Here is a 17,159-nt window from a genome sequence, read left to right as displayed (position 1 = left end):
TGTTTTGTTTCCATGGCGACAGGCGGCGCGAGGCCCGCTCCAAACATAACGCGCCACGGAAAACATGCGGCCCGGGGGACCCCCCCGCAGCCTCCGCTCGGGGCAGCGACCCGAGGGGGCCCGGAGCTGCCGGGGCCATGTGCAGTTTGGCACGATCCCCCAGAGCACGAGGAGCCGCACCAGGTGCCCATCTCCCAAGCCCTCCGCGTCCTCGGCGTTTCGGAGCTTCGCTCGGCAGAGGCGCCGCGACTCTGCCAGATGCCTCTGGCCCGCGGCCCTGGCCCCTTTCGGGGGCCGCCTCAGGACGAGCCCTCGGCTGCGCTCCTCGGAAAGCCGAGGAGGCCCCACCTCCGCCCGTCCCGCCACCTCTCAGGCCGCGAGAAGCCGCGCCTCCCTAAGGGCGCCCTCCCCAGTCCGCCAACCCCCAGTGGCCAGAGAGGCGGTGGCCGGGGGCGGTTCCCGGTGGAGACAGGCGGATGCGTATGAGAAGGTGCTTCCGGGTCAAAGAGTGTGCAAGATGGCGGCGCCCATGGAGCTATTCTGCTGGTCGGGGGGCTGGGGACTGCCGTCGGTGGACCTGGATAGTCTGGCCGTGCTGGTGAGGGGGTGATGCAGGCGTTGCTCTGCGTAGCCCTGGAGGGCGCGGGGGAGGGCGCTCCAACTTTGCCCGGAGCTCAAAGGCAGGCATATTAAGAGAAACTGAGGCAATCAAAGGCCGGTGTGAGCTCAGTCAGTGCCTTACGCTATGATTTGCTAGGATAGATTAGTGTAGCAGTAGATTTGGTCAGGGGTTCAGAAGATGGGTTTTAGACCTTGCTTGTTGATTTATTGCCTATGTGACCTTGAGGCAACCCTTTCTTGACGGCATTAATAATCTTAGACTTGGCATTTCTGCCCTCTCAGCCCCCTCCACTTATTTATGTAGAGCAGACAGCTCCGCAAGCAGACTATAGGAAGAGCTTTGGAGGTAGACAGACTGGCTTCACTTCATTCAACCGCTTCAGGATTATAAAAGACATTTATTATGTCTCAAACATTGCCTTGCAATAAGATTTTGACCCCCATATTGAAATTGTTTACAGCAAGGCAAACACGTGAGCAGATAATAAAATGCTCAGACGTATGGCATAAAACCATCTATAACTACAGTGGCACGGGATGAGATGACCTTTTTTTTTTCTTCTTTTAGAGTCCACTCAGACTGTGTTCCCTCCCTCTCACCCTCCCAAGGGAGAGAAGAACAAGATGACCTCTTCTAATGTGCAGATAGATGTACATGCAGAAAAAACATCCATATATAAAAAATAAACATCTTTTTAAAAAAGATTTATTTATTTATTATGTATACAGTGTTCTGCCTGCATGTACACCTGCAGGCCAGAAGAGGGCATCAGATCTCATTATAGATGGTTGTGAGCCACCATGTGGTTGCTGGGAATTGAACTTGGGACCTCTAGAAAAACAGTCAGTGCTCTTAACCACTGAGCCATCTCTCCAGCCCCAACAAATCTTTAAAAAAAAAAAAAAGTAGGAACAGAGCACAGAGATACCAAAGTTAAATCAGTACCTCAAGGAAGAAGGAAGTTAGGAAAAGCTTTTGAGAATAGCTTTTACATTGTAGATGGCAGAAGGGGAGGTAGAAAGCGTTTCCTAATGTGTAACTGTGGCTATGAATGTATAAATGTGTCCATAATCTGAGTCCGGTTCGCCCATCTGTAAGTGAGAATGGCACCCTCTTTCCGCCTCTTCTCTTGGTATAAAAGTGCTAAGATCGTGCCGCGTGATTTGCTGAGTAAATATATCTTCTCTTGGCTGCTTTGGGAAGCCGTACGCCAGCCTCTCCACCTCCCGCTTCCTCCCCTGCAGACCTATACCAGATTCACAGGCGCGCCACTGAAAGTACACAAGATCAGCAATCCTTGGCAGAGCCCGTCAGGTACACAGGGTCCCTGTAGGGAAGGGAGTGTGCAAGGGGAGGGCCAGAGACTGCGCTCTAAGGCAAGTAAGCATGCATGGGCAAGCTAGGCTTGTATACGTATAGGCCTTTCTCGATCTCAGGAACTCTGCCTGCCCTTCGAACCAGTAGTGGAGAGGTCATCTCAGTACCACACAAGATCATCACCCATCTACGGAAAGAGGTAGGGGGGGTGGGGGTGGGGGCGGGGTTCCGCCTGACAGTGAACGAAATCCAGCCCTTTTTTTGTCTTGTTTTGTTTGTCTTTCCAGAGTTTCTCTGTGTAGCTCTGGCTGTCCTGGGCTCTCTCTGCCTCCCTGAGTGCTGGGATTAAAGGTGTGCACCACCACACCCAGCTTTAATGTAACATTTATTGAACACCAGACTTACATGCCAAGCAAAATAGGGGCACCCAGAGGTCCAAGGAGCAGTATGAGGAATGCAGGGTTACTGTGATCAGCCGTTGGTTGGATGTTAATCTTAAGGAGTTGGGGGATGGGACAGAGTGAGGAATCAAATGTCTGGATGCTGAGCAGGGAAGGAGAGAAATAAGTATATAGGCTGATAACGTGTGAAAACAAAGAAGTGGAGAGAACAGCAGCCGGCTTTGGGAGGACTGGAAAAGAACTGTCAGGGAAGGGCGTGGTGGGCATAAGAACTGTCAGGGATGGGCGTGGTGGGGTATAAGAACTGTCAGGGAAGGGCGTGGTGGGGCATAAGAACTGTCAGGGAAGGGCGTGGTGGGGCATAAGAACTGTCAGGGATGGGCGTGGTGGGGCATAAGAACTGTCAGGGAAGGGCGTGGTGGGGCATAAGAACTGTCAGGGAAGGGCGTGGTGGGGCATAAGAACTGTCAGGGATGGGTGTGGTGGGGTATAAGAACTGTCAGGGAAGGGCGTGGTGGGGCATAAGAACTGTCAGGGATGGGCATGGTGGGGCATAAGAACTGTTAGGGATGGGCGTGGGGGGGCATAAGAACTGTCAGGGATGGGCGTGGTGGGACATAAGAACTGTCAGGGATGGGCATGGTGGGACATAAGAACTGTCAGGGATGGGCGTGGTGGGGCATAAGAACTGTCAGGGATGGGCGTGGTGGGGCATAAGAACTGTCAGGGAAGGGCGTGGTGGGGCATAAGAACTGTCAGGGATGGGCGTGGTGGGGCATAAGAACTGTCAGGGATGGGCATGGTGGGCATAAGAACTGTCAGGGATGGGCATGGTGGGCATAAGAACTGTCAGGGATGGGCGTGGTGGGCATAAGAACTGTCAGGGATGGGCGTGGTGGGGCATAAGAACTGTCAGGGATGGGCGTGGTGGGCATAAGAACTGTCAGGGATGGGCGTGGTGGGACATAAGAACTGTCAGGGATGGGCGTGGTGGGACATAAGAACTGTCAGGGATGGGCGTGGTGGGACATAAGAACTGTCAGGGATGGGCATGGTGGGACATAAGAACTGTCAGGGATGGGCATGGTGGGACATAAGAACTGTCAGGGATGGGCATGGTGGGACATAAGAACTGTCAGGGATGGGCATGGTGGGCATAAGAACTGTCAGGGATGGGCATGGTGGGCATAAGAACTGTCAGGGATGGGCATGGTGGGCATAAGAACTGTCAGGGATGGGCATGGTGGGACATAAGAACTGTCAGGGATGGGCATGGTGGGCATAAGAACTGTCAGGGATGGGCGTGGTGGGACATAAGATCTGTCAGGGATGGGCAGGGTGGGACATAAGAACTGTCAGGGATGGGCATGGTGGGCATAAGAACTGTCAGGGATGGGCGTGGTGGGACATAAGATCTGTCAGGGATGGGCATGGTGGGACATAAGAACTGTCAGGGATGGGCATGGTGGGCATAAGAACTGTCAGGGAAGGGCATGGTGGGGCATAAGAACTGTCAGGGATGGGCATGGTGGGCATAAGAACTGTCAGGGATGGGCGTGGTGGGCATAAGAACTGTCAGGGATGGGCGTGGTGGGGCATAAGAACTGTCAGGGATGGGCATGGTGGGCATAAGAACTGTCAGGGATGGGCGTGGTGGGGCATAAGAACTGTCAGGGATGGGCATGGTGGACATAAGAACTGTCAGGGATGGGCATGGTGGGCATAAGAACTGTCAGGGATGGGCGTGGTGGGGCATAAGAACTGTCAGGGATGGGCATGGTGGGACATAAGAACTGTCAGGGATGGGCGTGGTGGGCATAAGAACTGTCAGGGATGGGCGTGGTGGGGCATAAGAACTGTCAGGGATGGGCATGGTGGGCATAAGAACTGTCAGGGATGGGCGTGGTGGGGCATAAGAACTGTCAGGGATGGGCATGGTGGGCATAAGAACTGTCAGGGATGGGCGTGGTGGGGCATAAGAACTGTCAGGGATGGGCATGGTGGGACATAAGAACTGTCAGGGATGGGCGTGGTGGGCATAAGAACTGTCAGGGATGGGCGTGGTGGGGCATAAGAACTGTCAGGGATGGGCATGGTGGGCATAAGAACTGTCAGGGATGGGCGTGGTGGGGCATAAGAACTGTCAGGGATGGGCATGGTGGGCATAAGAACTGTCAGGGATGGGCATGGTGGGACATAAGAACTGTCAGGGATGGGCGTGGTGGGGCATAAGAACTGTCAGGGATGGGCATGGTGGGACATAAGAACTGTCAGGGATGGGCATGGTGGGACATAAGAACTGTCAGGGATGGGCATGGTGGGACATAAGAACTGTCAGGGATGGGCATGGTGGGCATAAGAACTGTCAGGGATGGGCATGGTGGGCATAAGAACTGTCAGGGATGGGCGTGGTGGGACATAAGAACTGTCAGGGATGGGCATGGTGGGACATAAGAACTGTCAGGGATGGGCATGGTGGGCATAAGAACTGTCAGGGATGGGCATGGTGGGACATAAGAACTGTCAGGGATGGGCATGGTGGGCATAAGAACTGTCAGGGATGGGCATGGTGGGCATAAGAACTGTCAGGGATGGGCGTGGTGGGGCATAAGAACTGTCAGGGATGGGCATGGTGGGCATAAGAACTGTCAGGGAAGGGCGTGGTGGGGCATAAGAACTGTCAGGGATGGGCGTGGTGGGACATAAGAACTGTCAGGGATGGGCGTGGTGGGGCATATAATCCAGCACGTGGAGGAGGCAAGGCAGTCAGAAATTTAAGATCACCTTTGGCTACATAGTGTGTTTGAGGCCAGCCTGGAATACATAATACCTTCTCTCAAAAAAGTCGATGGGCCATGGAGAGATACTTTTTTTTTTTTTTTGAGACAGGGTTTCCTTGTGTAGCCTTGGCTGTCCTGGGACTCACTTTGTAAACCAGGCTGGCCTCGAACTAACAGTGATCCACCTGCCTCTGCCTCTCGAATGCTGGGATAAAAGGCGTGCGCCACCACCACCTGGTATTTGGGGGGGGTGTTTCGAGACAGGGTTTCTCTGTGTAGCCTTGGCTGTCCTGAGCTTATTTTATAGACCAGGCTGGCCTTGAACTCACAGAGATCCACCTGCCTCTGCCTCCTCAGTGCTGGCATTAAAGGCGTGCGCCACCACGCCCAGCCCTGAGACACACATACCTTTAAGCCCAGCATTCAGGAGACAGAGGCAGACAGATCTCTGCGTTCAAGGCCAGCCTGGTCTACAGAGTGAGTTCTAGTACAGCCAGGGCTACACAGAGAAACCCTGTCTCCAAAAACAAAAAAACAAAAGAAGACTGAGCCTCTGGTCAGTGGTGGCACACACTCCTAATCCCAGCAGGGCAGGCAGATCTCTGCGTTGAAAGTCAGCCTGATCTATATAGTGAGTTTCAGGACAGCCAGCACCTAAAAAGGGGTAAGGGAAGGGGGCGAGAAAGAGAAAGAGAAAGGGAAGGTTCTCTAAGGACCATTTATCTTATTTCAAGGGCTAGGTTATGCTGGGTATAGGACTCAGGATGGACGAAGTGTAGAGCTAGTTTGGGAAATTTAAAAGAGAATTACAAGGCTTCAGCTCTGTTCTGTTGTCATTGACTGTGACGTTGGACAAGCAATAAACTCTTGTTTTTCTTTTTTTAAACATTTATTTACCGTGTGTCTTGAGGGGGCAGGGGGAGGGGAGGTGTACGCACACATGCTGTGGCGTAGGTGGGGAGGTCAGAGGACAACTTGCTGGAATAAGTCTTCTTCCACCATGGGGCTCTTGGCGTTGACCTCATGTTACCAAGCTTGATAGCAAGGGCGTTTACCTGCTAAGCCATCTCACCAACTGAAACTCTTCACTTGTAAAACCAGGGGGCGTAGCCAGCGAGCTTTAAGAGGTCTGGCGTCCATGGCGTTGTTCCAAGCGGGAACATGCAGTCAGAAATAGAATCCTAGTTCTCCTTTCTACCTTCCAGGGAACTGAGAAAGTAGTGGAAGCCTAGAGGCCCAGAGAAATAGGATCCGGGTAAAAGCCAAAGTTCCTGGCAGGCCCCGGGTCACCACGGCCTTGATTCCTTGCATATAAACACAGCCGTTTCAGTTTCCAAAGGGATTTTCCTAAGTTATTTCCAAACCCTAGTCATATCAAGCGAAAAAGATTACTGTCTCCTTCCACAAGGGAGGAACTGAGGTTCAGGGAAATTTAAGAATCATAGTGGCGCACGCCTTTAATCCCAGCACTCGGGAGGCAGAGTCAGGCAGATGGCTGTGAGTTCGAGGCCAGCCTGGTCTACAGAGTGAGTTCCAGGACAGCCAGGGCCACACAGAGAAACCCTGTTTCAAAAGCCAGGGGAAAAAAGGAGTCATGTTCAAGAGTTTATGTGGGGTGTTTGCAGGGGGATATTAAGGAACAGACTGGAGCCTTGAAAGGTAGGCCACACCAGAGATGGAGACGCTGGTGGGACACATGTGCAGCAATGGTACATAGGCTTTGGAGTGAAGTAGAAGAGACAGCCAAAAGCTCGGCCACGAGAGATGGGCTGGAGGTGAGGGGGTGGGGCTGGGTGTAAATTTACAGGGTTCAAGGAAGGTAAGGATGGTCCCCCCCTAATTTCTGAGACATGGGCTGAGGCCCAGCCTGCAGCTGAGCTCCACTCTGCTAGGTCTGTGGTGTCTGGATCAGGAAGTTACTGTTAAAAAGTTGCTGTCAGCGGGCACAGTGCCAGCTTTCCGTGGAAACTCTGGGAGCTGCTCCCACTTTGCGGCCAGGCCTTCCCTCCCCGCAGTGGGCACAGGACCTTGACAGCCAGTGGGCTCCAAAGCCCAGGCTTTCTGCCAACAGCAACAGGCTACTGGCTGGGCTAAGGCAAGGAGACCTCAGCAGGAACGGCTGCCCGTTCTACCTCTAGTATGCTCAGAGGCTAGTTACCATGCCTTCCCTACTGAGGAAGTGCCCCTGCAGTCCTTCTGCAGTCACCTCCCGGACATGTCTTCCACAGAAGTATAATGCTGACTATGACCTGTCAGCTCGGCAAGGAGCGGATACCCTCGCCTTCATGTCTCTGCTGGAGGAGAAGCTGCTCCCTGTACTGGTGCGTACCCTGACTCGCCCTCACAGCAGAGACACGCTCACACGCTCTCGGCGCAGCCTGAGACTTAGGATCCCCACCCTGCCATAGGCAGGTGCAGCGCCCAGACTTCCTCCTCCTTTTTGTCGGCCCAATCTAGATACACACTTTTTGGATAGATGCCAAGAACTATGTGGAAGTGACCCGGAAGTGGTACGCGGAGGCTATGCCCTTTCCCCTCAACTTCTTCCTGCCTGGCCGCATGCAGCGCAAGCACATGGAGCGGCTGCAGCTGCTGTGTGGCGAGCACAAATCAGAGAGCGAAGAAGAACTAGAGAAAGAGGTAGCTTTGGGGCAAAGGAGGTGACCCCAAAGATGATGGCTATAAATGAGAGTGTCCACAACCGCATGCCTGTGTCCCTTCCTACAGCTGTATCAAGAGGCCCGGGAGTGCCTAACCCTCCTCTCTCAGCGTCTGGGCTCTCATAAGTTCTTCTTCGGGGATGCGTGAGTCTGACTCCAAGGGGAAATAAACGAATGTTTGAAGATACAGGTTCGGGGGTCAGCGCCTGGGCTGAGGTGTGAACAAGAGGTTCTTAGGGCAGCCGCTGGCTCTGGTGACAGGGGCTGTGTGTGGGGCTAGAACTTCCTTGGTGGTACTGGGGGGTGGTTCGGGAGAGCAGCCAGGCGCAGGAGGAGACCGTTGGACTGTGGGGCACTCAATGTGTTCTTTATGCAGCCCTGAGATAGAGCTCCATTCAGGTCCAGGCTGGCGCCACCTGGGGAAAACTCCCCTTACGAAATCCAGAGCTAGGTGTCCTGCCCTTCAGAGCCTACCCCACCAAAGCGGACCTTCCCTGTCGCTCCATGTTGACCCCTCTGTGCAGCTGTCTGCTTCCTTTCCACCCTTCTCTGCCTCTGCAGCCCTGCCTCCCTGGATGCCTTTGTCTTTAGCCATTTGGTCCTGCTGCTGCAGGCAAAGCTGCCCAATGGGAAGCTGCAGGCCCACCTTCGGGGCCTGCACAACCTCTGTGTCTACTGTACCCACATCCTCAGCCTCTACTTTCCCCGGGATGGAGGTAAGGAGTGGATCGGGAGAACGGGCTGAGGACCAAGGTCTAGCTCCTTTGCTTACCTTCCTTCCTTCCTTGCCCCCTAGCTGAGGTGCCACCTCCACGCCAGACACCAGCAGGCCCTGAGACTGAGGAGGAGCCATACCGGCGCAGGAACCAGATTCTGTCTGTACTGGCAGGGCTGGCAGCCATGGTGGGCTATGCCCTGCTCAGTGGCATTGTCTCCATCCAGCGGGCAACCCCCACCAGGGCCCCAGGCACCGGGGCCTTGGGCATGGCCGAGGAAGACGAAGAAGAATGATGTGTTGATGCTCTCAGGACTGAGTTTTCTACTGTCATGCATTCCAGATGCCCCTTTGTCTCCCTGATGTTGGAGCAGCCAAAAATGGGGTGCTATCCCCCAAATAAAGCTGTTTACACTAACTGGGATCAAGCATTTTCTCTTTTATGGGGCTGCCATTTTCCTAGCTGCTGCATTGAGAATGCACTGGCAGTTGGGTTCGGAAGCCACCCTAGCCCTGAAGCTGACTTACGTTGCTTCTCCGCATCGGCCCAGTTCCCCTAGTCATCCCCATCTCTGTATGGTGCTTTCTACATAGTCAGCTCACCCTGGACCTTGCCCAGTTCCCACAGGCAGCTAAGGCACGGCACACACTTTACAAGCATGGGCAATTGAGGAGACACGAGAGCTGCCCACCCTTACCACATACTAAAAAGGAGAAAGAGACACCCAAACCATTGCCCCAGTGCCTGCATCACTGTAAGGTCACCCAGTGCATGAGGTAACTCTTCCCCTTTAATGTCCATGCTAAGCCCAGGTGCCTGCTTCGGTGTCTGCTCCGTCACTGGCGCCGCCACAGGTAAGTGTGAATGGAGTAGGCAGGTGAGATGGTCTCCATGAAGCCCAGGTCAGGGTCACTGATGGTAAGAGGGACATCCCTGGAGGAGCTGGAGAGAAGAAAAGCTGAGCATCAACCTGCTGGGGCTAAGCAACCCTGCACTGCTCAGGCCCAGACCTGCCCGTGTACCCAAGCTTACCGGTTTAACACGACCACAACTGCAGAGCCATCAGGGCGTATCAGTGCCACTGTTTCCAAGTCAGTCTTTACACTGGCCACCAACCCCACTCTCTGGGATCCCTCAGGAATGAACTTGCTGAATGTGAAGACAGGCATCATAAGGGACTCCAGGCCTTCCTGGGCAACACAGCCGGGCTGTGAGCTTCAATTGTGCTGCTAGGCCTTGGTCCTGTAGCATCAGTCATCCCGGGATTACCTGTGGCTCTGATGCCACCTAGTCACTTCCTGCCTACATGGGGCAATAGAGAGGGAGTGTGCCCCTCCCAGGCTTCCCACCCTCAACACCTTCCTGCTCCTTCACGGCACAGGATGATGTAAGCCTGGTACAGATGATAGGGCTTGGTATGAAGCGGGGATGCCCACCCTCTACTTACCTGAAGTGGCCAAGATGGTAGAACATGGGCTGTTTGTAAAATGTATCTTTGGGGATGTCTACAATAATGGGACTATCAACAAAGTTGCGGACCCAGTTGGGTCCTCCTTGAGGATTCAAGGCAAGGTTCCAGTCAGTCCATCCAGCTACGTGGTAAAGCAGGTCCTAGAGTGGAAGCAAGGATATAAAGGTAAAGATGGGCGTCCCTAAAGAAGATAGCTGAGGACCATATGCGGGGGTTGAGGGCTAGAAGTAGTTTGCTCCTTTGAAGGAGTGTTCTGTCTCAATATCAGAGGATTGTGAAGACGGAGGCATCTCAGGGAGCTGAGAAATCTGAGGCAGATGCGGCTGCCTGGGCCCCAAGCATGAAGAAGAGTGATTGGGACGGGCTACACACGTGTAAAGGAAAAGATAATCATGGCATGCCACAGGCAACTCACCGTGATGATGCTGTGACTGTACTGCATTCCCCGATCCCAGGAGCCCAACCGGACACTCTGTTCCCAGAATTTGGAGCCCGTGCAGGCCTCTGAAGCAAAGAGCATTGTGTTGGGGAACAAGCGGTGTGTCTCCCCTAAAGTGGCTTTGGCTGGAGCCAGAAAATCCAAGTACCAGTGTATAGCGATGCCATGAACGTACTTAGCCGCCTCTGGGTTTGACAGCACCTGCCCAGAGAGAAGGAAGGAGCACTAGGTAAGAGGAGCCACAAGTGACAACAATGGGGAAGTCCAGAGAGGCCATTGCTCCTGGCAACCAGTTCCAGCCTAGGGTGTCCAGGAGTGAGTGTGGGAAGGTTTGTAAGCTTTGTCAAAGGTGAAAGCAGTCTTGGCCGGCTTTGCCCTTGGACACACCATGGATACTCCCTGAGATTAACCTTGAGATAGACTAGGTGGGACCATCCTGGGCCTGGAATTCAGGAAGCGGATCGGGGGGCTCCGTCTGGACTATTGTGTTTCTAATCAACCCTCAATGGAAGGCGGAGACCGGCCCTTTGCACCTGACAGACAGGCAGGCGGAGAGGACAGAGAGGAGCAGCAGGTTGAGACCTGGCTTGAGCTCAGGTGAGTCGGAAAGAGAGGATCAGCAAACAGGCCGGACCAGCGCGCAGGCCAGAGACACCAAGGGACCCGTCCCGTGGAATGGATACCGGAAGGTTCACTCTTTTCTCCCCTTTAACCTCTTTTCCCTCTTGTGTAAGCTAGTTGGGTTGTATAATAAAGTTTAATTGTGAAGAGACAGAGCCAACAAGTGAGAACTGGAGCTAGAGAAGTGCCTGCCGTGCAGCTGAGGACTGAGTTTGATCTCCAGCACTGGGCAGGTAGAGGCTCAGAAGCTAACAAGCCTAGCCTAATCAATCAGTGAAGGACCCGGTCTCAAAAAACAACACAAGGCAAAAGACGCACCAAACCCAGTGGCTCTTGATGATAAGGCCCACACCTACACCTGCATGTACATAAAAGTGTGGGGGGGGGGCATTGAGAGACCAGGTATGGTGGTGTGTGCCTTATCCCAGCACTTGGGAGACAGAGGCAAGTAGACTTCTATGAGTTCAAGGCCAGCCTTGGTCTACATAGTTCCAGGCCAACCAGAGCTACATACTGAGATCCTTAAGAGGCAGGAGGATGACCACCACTTCAAGGCCAGCTTCTTTCATATAGGCAAGACCCTATATCTCAACTCAGGCACGGGGAAGGTACCGTAAAATTGTAGCCAGTCGCTTTTGGATGGAAGATTTGTGGTCCACTGGGGCACCCTGGGAAGTTCTAGACCTTACCACTTGTGCCCAGCGGGGCAACAGCAGACGCTGGTCGTCTAGCATGAAGAGCCTGACATCATGGGAACTGTTGGCAAGGGCTGGCCCCAGGTCCCGGGCAATGAAGTCTCTCTGATGCTCAGCAGTAAAGCCCAGACACTGGAAGGGATACCCAGTAATGAGCCCTGCAGAAGGCTCATTCTCCACGGTCAGTGCCCAGAATTTGATGTTGTGCTTAGCATAAGCATCCAGAAACCTGGCGACAGAGAAAGGACGGGTGTGATCAAGGCCAAGAAAGTAGACCAAGACCTCGGGGGAGTAGGTAAAACCGACCATCTGAAAGGCACAGAATGTCTGAAGAGGAGCCGAAGAGCAAACCTGGAAGTGGAGCAACTCAAGGGGTAGGATACAGACCAAGGTGTCTGAAAGGGAAGTTGGTCCAGACCCTGTGGCCCTGATGATCCCTTACTTGACAAAGTACTTGGCCCAGGTCTGGTGATAGATATCCCCTGGCTGACCCTTGAGTGACCCTTTTCCATTCACTGCTCCATTGGTCTTGAGCCAAGTAGGTGATGTCCAGGGACTGGCAAAGAGCGAAATGGGGCGTGAGGACATCCTCAGCGCTTGGTGAATCAGGGGTATCTGGGATAAATGCGGTGAAGAGAGAGACACCCAGAGTTGGAACACAAACTAGTTCAACCAGTGCATCAGGTCCAACCACCAGCTCCCACCCTCCTACCCGCAGGTCAAATAGGCTGCAGAAGGTTCTCCATCAATCAGCAGACCTTCCCAGCCCCCAGACGGCAATACCAACAGGGCTAAGGCAGCCTCAGTGCCCACCTTGAGCTTCGTGTCTTCTTCTGGAAGGCTGAAGTTGGATAGCTGGAAGTCATTAGGGGTGTCAAGATAGGTGTAGACACGGATGGAGAAGTCACAACTGGCCATGGGTACTCGGATGATGTTATATTCAATTCCTGCAGAAAAGGATGGCCAAGATAGATAGGGAAATCTGAATCAAAGCCAAGTGTGGAGGCGCCACACCTGTTATCTCCAGCTCTCAGGTGGCAGAGGCAGCCAGATCAGTGTGAGCAGGCCAGCCAGGGCAACAAGGTAAGACCCTATCTCAAAATGAATAAGTAAACAAAGATACATTTTTTAAAAGGCAAGTATAGAAAATTGGCTTTAGGGCTAGAGAGACGATGCAGAGGTGAAGAGCACTGTCTGTTCTTCCAAAGGTCCTGAGTTCAATTCCCAGCAACCACATGGTGGCTCACAACCATCTATCATGAGAGCTAGTGTCTTCTGGCCTTCAGGCACACATGTGGGCAGAATGCTGTATAACATAATAAATAAATAATCTGGGTGGTGGTGACACACACCTTTAATCCCAGCACTTGGGAGGCAGAGGCAAGAGGATCTCTATGAGTTCAAGGCCAGCCTGGTCTACAGAGAGAGAGAGAGAGGTCCAGGACAGCTAGAACTGTTACACAGAGAAACCCTGTCTCAAAAAAACAAAACAACAACAAAACATAATAAATAAATATATCTTTTTTTAAAAAGCCAAAAACATTCCCTTTAAAAAAAAGAAAGAAAGACATTGGCTTTAATCACGTGATAGGTCTCAGTAGGGTGTCATTCCCAGGCAGAGTCTAGGGGCGGAAATGTGGGGACCAGAACCTGAGTGAAACACAAGCCCATTCTGAGCATGCGTTTCCTAAGTACTTAGCAGATTATTGAAAAGGTGATCGATCTCATTTCAGTGGCCCTGAGCCAAGAACCAGTGGCCTGGTATAAGTACTTGGTGGCACTTGGGAGACCAAGTCAGGAAGAGTTAAGAGTTTGAGCCCAGTCATGCTAGAGTGTTCTAGGCAAGATGGAGGTACAGAACAGGAGGGAGGGAGAGGGAGGGGACTGAGGGGAAAGGAGAGAGAGAGAGAGAGAGAGAGAGAGAGAGAGAGAGAGAGAGAGAGAGAGGGAGGCAGGCTGGGGACATAGCTCAGGTTACAGAATGCTTGCCAAGGAGACTGAAGCCCTCAGCCTGAGCTCCAGCACTGTGTTAACTGAAGACACGCATGGGCAATCCCAGCGCTCCAGAGGCACAGGCAGATGGATCTCTATGAGTTCGAGGCCAGCCTGGTTTACAAAGCGAGTCCAGGACAGCCAAGGCTACACAGAGAAACCATGAAATGAAATAAAATCAAGTTTTAAAATAAATCCAGGATATAACAAAAGACATCCTTCGGCTCTTCCTCACCTTCACTAGAGAAGTAGGATTTGAGCAGCAGCTTCTGGGTGGCGGGTGACAAGGCAAGAATGTTGAGAGCAGTGGCATCTGTCATGGCGCCTCCAAATCCTTTCATTTTCTGGAACTTCTCTTCTGGCTGCAAGGTTAGCAGTAGCCCTGGGGACACCGTTGGAAAATCAGTGTGTGTGACAGGAGAGGCCATACTAAGTCACCGGTGTGTGATTCAAACCAGGGGACCCAGCCAGGCTTAGTGTGAGAAACAGAGTGGCTACCTGTGCCAGTGCGGTTGGCTTGGATGGACCCAGCGCTCAGCTCCATGCGACGTCCACTTCGAGTACTCTCGTAGCGGATGAAGTCGCCCGGCGCGGGTAAGGTCACGGGGTCAAGAGAGTCGCAGTAGGTTGCGTTGCAGACACAGACCACTGAGCTGTAGCCAAAGCTTTTAGGGATGCAGGGTTGGGCACCTACAGGGCAAGGTCCAAGCAGAAGCAAGTGGGTGGGCGGGGGACCGGGTATGGTAGCTAAGGAGACTTGAACACCATTTAAAAAAAAAAATCTCAGGGGCTGGAGAGATGGCTCAGTGGATAAGAGCGTTGTCTGCTCTTCCAGGGGCCCTGAGTTCAATTCCCAGCAACCACATGGTGGCTCACAACCATCTATAGTGTGATCTAATGAGCACTGTATACATAATAATAATTTAAAAAAAAATCTCTCCACTCTACTCCCGGCCTAAAGTTGTCTCAGGCAACTCCAGGGGAGTTAAAAAGCCACCACTGAAAGTCCCCCCACCACAGCAGTGGGCTGCCAGAGGACTGGGCAGAAGAACACTTTCTGTCCCCACCCGCTCCTTGAATCACTCACCATATGCCCATGATATTGCCTGAAGTAGGAAGAATCCCGTGAGCCTGGCAGTCATGACGCCTACCCCGCCCTGGTATCTGAGACTCTCCTGAGAACAGAACAAGGAAAGATGGGAAGGTAAGACCCTCGAGCCACTGTCCCGGCCAGAGCACAGCGGCCCATGGGTACCCACAGCGCAGGCCCCCACCTTTATGATGGATTAGACAATGCCACAGACACCATTTGTGTTCCTCCCTGCAACCACTCTGCTAAGGAGTTTTCTGCCCGCTCCAAAAAGACTCTCTTCACCCTCTTCCCCCACCCATTTCAACCTTCAGCCCTCCCACCACCACCTGTGCCTTACTCAAAGAGCCAAGACAGCCTGAATTAAAACTGAATTCCAGCTGGGCAGTGGTGGCGCATGCCTTTTATCCCAGCACTCAGGAGGCAGAGGCAGGCGGATCGCTGTGAGTCCAGGACAGCCAAGGCTACACAGAGAAACTCTGTCTCGAAAAACAAAAACAAAAAACAAAAACAAAAACAAAAGCCAAAAACAAATTTAAAACAGAAACAAAAACTAAAGTCCATAATCTGGAGGAGCAGAATTCCAGAAGCAAGGTTGACAAGCCTGCCTGCTTACCTTTCCAGAAGGTCTTGAAAATCTGAGCTCCTCAGGGTGTCAGTGAATTAGAAGATTGTGGGGCTTCCAGAGTCTTGGAGAAATAGAAGATCTATGAAGTAGAAACAGGACTGTGGACAGATACCATAGCTATTGGAACTGGACCTGCACAGCAAGTTAGTTCCGGCTTAAAGGGGAGGACAGAGTCACATGATGCCTGACACAGTCACATGACACAGGAAGTGAAGCTACAGAAGCCATATTTGAAATGGGCAGTTGGTTTCTTCCAGGGTGTTCATTCATTGGTACTCTGCGTGGCCTGTGTGGATGACAGCTTTAGGAAGAGGATTCTAAGGAGGATTTGTGTGGAGATCTGAGTAGAGGCTCCTAAACGCAGAGGGGACTTGTAGCTTCCAAGAGCCCCTGCATTCACACACACACACACACTACCCATACACAGAAATACATAATACAATTTTAAAATAAAAGGAAAACTAAAAAAACAAAAACAAAAACAAAACAACAACAACAACAACAAACAGTCTTCGCCCTGAAGAAACACAGGGAGGGTGGAGGGAGGTACAGGGAGTGCAGGGGGCTGCAGTCTGGTTCAGGTGTCAGGACTGAGGGAGGGAGCAGTCCCCCTGGCCCTTTCTGGAGTCCCCTCTTTCACATCAGATGCTGGCTGGGAAGCTAGTCATCTTTCCCCACAAGACAGTTTTCAGAAACTCGAAAGTGCCTTCGTCTTCGGTGGACACAGAAGAGGGCTGCCCACGAGGTTTCTTTGTCAACCCCATCAACTAAGATTTATTGGCAGTGACACCCGAAATATGCTGTGACTAATTCCAGGCCTGTTTTCCTCATTTGCAAAACAGATGACAACACAATCTCACCAAGGCATTGCCAGTGTTGGCGAGATAAGCTGATGGAAGCGCGTAATTAGGCATTGGTTGCTTTGTGCTTTGTTGACTGAGTCTTTTATAGTCTTCTTATGATGACAGTGAAATTTTTATCACAAACCCTCTAAAAACTGATTACTTCGCTTAGGCTCTGGCAGTGTTTTAAGTATGGTTTCTAGGAGATACATAGGCCTTGAATCCTGGCAACTTACAATCATTTATTATTTGGTTATCATGTTAAGAACCATTAAGTTGCTGGGCGTGGTGGCGCATGCCTTTAATCCCAGCACTCGGGAGGCAGAGGCAGGCGGATTGCTGTGAGTTCGAGGCCAGCCTGGTCTACAAAGCAAGTCTAGGACAGCCAAGGCTACACAGAGAAACCTTGTCTCAAAAAACAAAACAAAACAAAAAAAACAAGAACCATTAAGTTGCCGGGCGTGGTGGCACACGCCTTTAATCCCAGCACTCGGGAGGCAGAGGCAGGCGGATTGCTGTGAGTTCGAGGCCAGCCTGGTCTACAAAGTGAGTCCAGGACAGCCAAGGCTACATAGAGAAACCCTGTCTCAAAAAACCAACAACAACAACAAAAAAAAAAAATTGGGAGCTGGAGATGGCTCAGAGGTTAAGAGCACTGTATGCTCTTCTAAAGGGCCCGAGTTCAATTCCCAGCAGCCACATGGTGGCTCACAACCATCTATAATGAGATCTGGTGCCCTCTTCTGGTGTAAACGCAGGCAGAACACTGTATACATAATAATAAATAAATAAATCTTAAAAAAAAAAAAAGAATCAGTAAATTAATTCCTCTAAGCCTGCTTCTTGTCCCCCTCACAGGGTGAGACGGAAGGGTGAGGAGGTGTG

General features: G+C 52.2%; 2 protein-coding genes across 4 annotated transcripts; one reads left to right on the top strand and one right to left on the bottom strand.

Annotated features, from left to right (window-relative positions):
• The first annotated feature begins 26 nt into the window (after positions 1-26).
• On the top strand, positions 27-8,913 carry MTX1 (metaxin 1). Its single transcript, XM_084769527.1, has 8 exons — positions 27-598; positions 1,867-1,936; positions 2,059-2,138; positions 7,349-7,441; positions 7,578-7,760; positions 7,848-7,924; positions 8,342-8,496; positions 8,577-8,913. The coding sequence occupies exons 1-8, from the start codon at positions 65-67 to the stop codon at positions 8,789-8,791; spliced, it is 1,407 nt and encodes a 468-aa protein (XP_084625653.1). The 5' UTR covers positions 27-64; the 3' UTR covers positions 8,792-8,913.
• A 312-nt stretch (positions 8,914-9,225) lies between these two features.
• GBA1 (glucosylceramidase beta 1) lies at positions 9,226-15,602 on the bottom strand. 3 transcript variants are annotated; one of them, XM_084769520.1, is made up of 11 exons: positions 15,421-15,602; positions 14,802-14,889; positions 14,213-14,404; positions 13,950-14,096; positions 12,536-12,669; positions 12,165-12,337; positions 11,717-11,951; positions 10,383-10,607; positions 9,944-10,107; positions 9,529-9,645; positions 9,226-9,438 (listed from the first exon to the last, which is right to left on the bottom strand). In XM_084769520.1, exons 2-11 carry the CDS (start codon positions 14,854-14,856, stop codon positions 9,333-9,335), a joined length of 1,548 nt encoding a protein of 515 aa, XP_084625646.1. In that variant the 5' UTR covers positions 14,857-14,889; positions 15,421-15,602; the 3' UTR covers positions 9,226-9,332. The 3 variants fall into 3 exon arrangements, with proteins under 3 accessions (XP_084625646.1, XP_084625647.1, XP_084625648.1); XM_084769521.1 differs by lacking the exons at positions 9,226-9,438; positions 9,529-9,645 and adding an exon at positions 9,650-9,686; XM_084769522.1 differs by lacking the exons at positions 9,226-9,438; positions 9,529-9,645 and adding an exon at positions 9,711-9,738.
• Positions 15,603-17,159: the final 1,557 nt, after the last annotated feature.

The sequence above is a fragment of the Acomys minous genome, assembly GCF_964271855.1.
Source record: "Acomys minous genome assembly, chromosome: 19".
Taxonomy (NCBI): Eukaryota; Metazoa; Chordata; class Mammalia; order Rodentia; family Muridae; genus Acomys; species Acomys minous.
This window is presented reverse-complemented; position numbering and strand designations above follow the sequence as displayed.

Excerpts from the sequence above, each read along its gene's own strand:
- GBA1 (XM_084769520.1), bottom strand. The coding sequence starts at position 14,856 with ATGACTGCCAGGCTCACGGGATTCTTCCTACTTCAGGCAATATCATGG. Across the intron at positions 14,097-14,212 it reads AGCCAACCGCACTGGCACAG|GGCTACTGCTAACCTTGCAG; the intron begins GTAGCCACTCTG and ends CGGTGTCCCCAG. Across the intron at positions 12,670-13,949 it reads ATCCTACTTCTCTAGTGAAG|GAATTGAATATAACATCATC; the intron begins GTGAGGAAGAGC and ends CCTTTTCTGCAG.
- MTX1 (XM_084769527.1), top strand. The coding sequence starts at position 65 with ATGCGGCCCGGGGGACCCCCCCGCAGCCTCCGCTCGGGGCAGCGACCC. Across the intron at positions 1,937-2,058 it reads TCCTTGGCAGAGCCCGTCAG|GAACTCTGCCTGCCCTTCGA; the intron begins GTACACAGGGTC and ends TCTCGATCTCAG. Across the intron at positions 7,761-7,847 it reads AAGAAGAACTAGAGAAAGAG|CTGTATCAAGAGGCCCGGGA; the intron begins GTAGCTTTGGGG and ends CCCTTCCTACAG.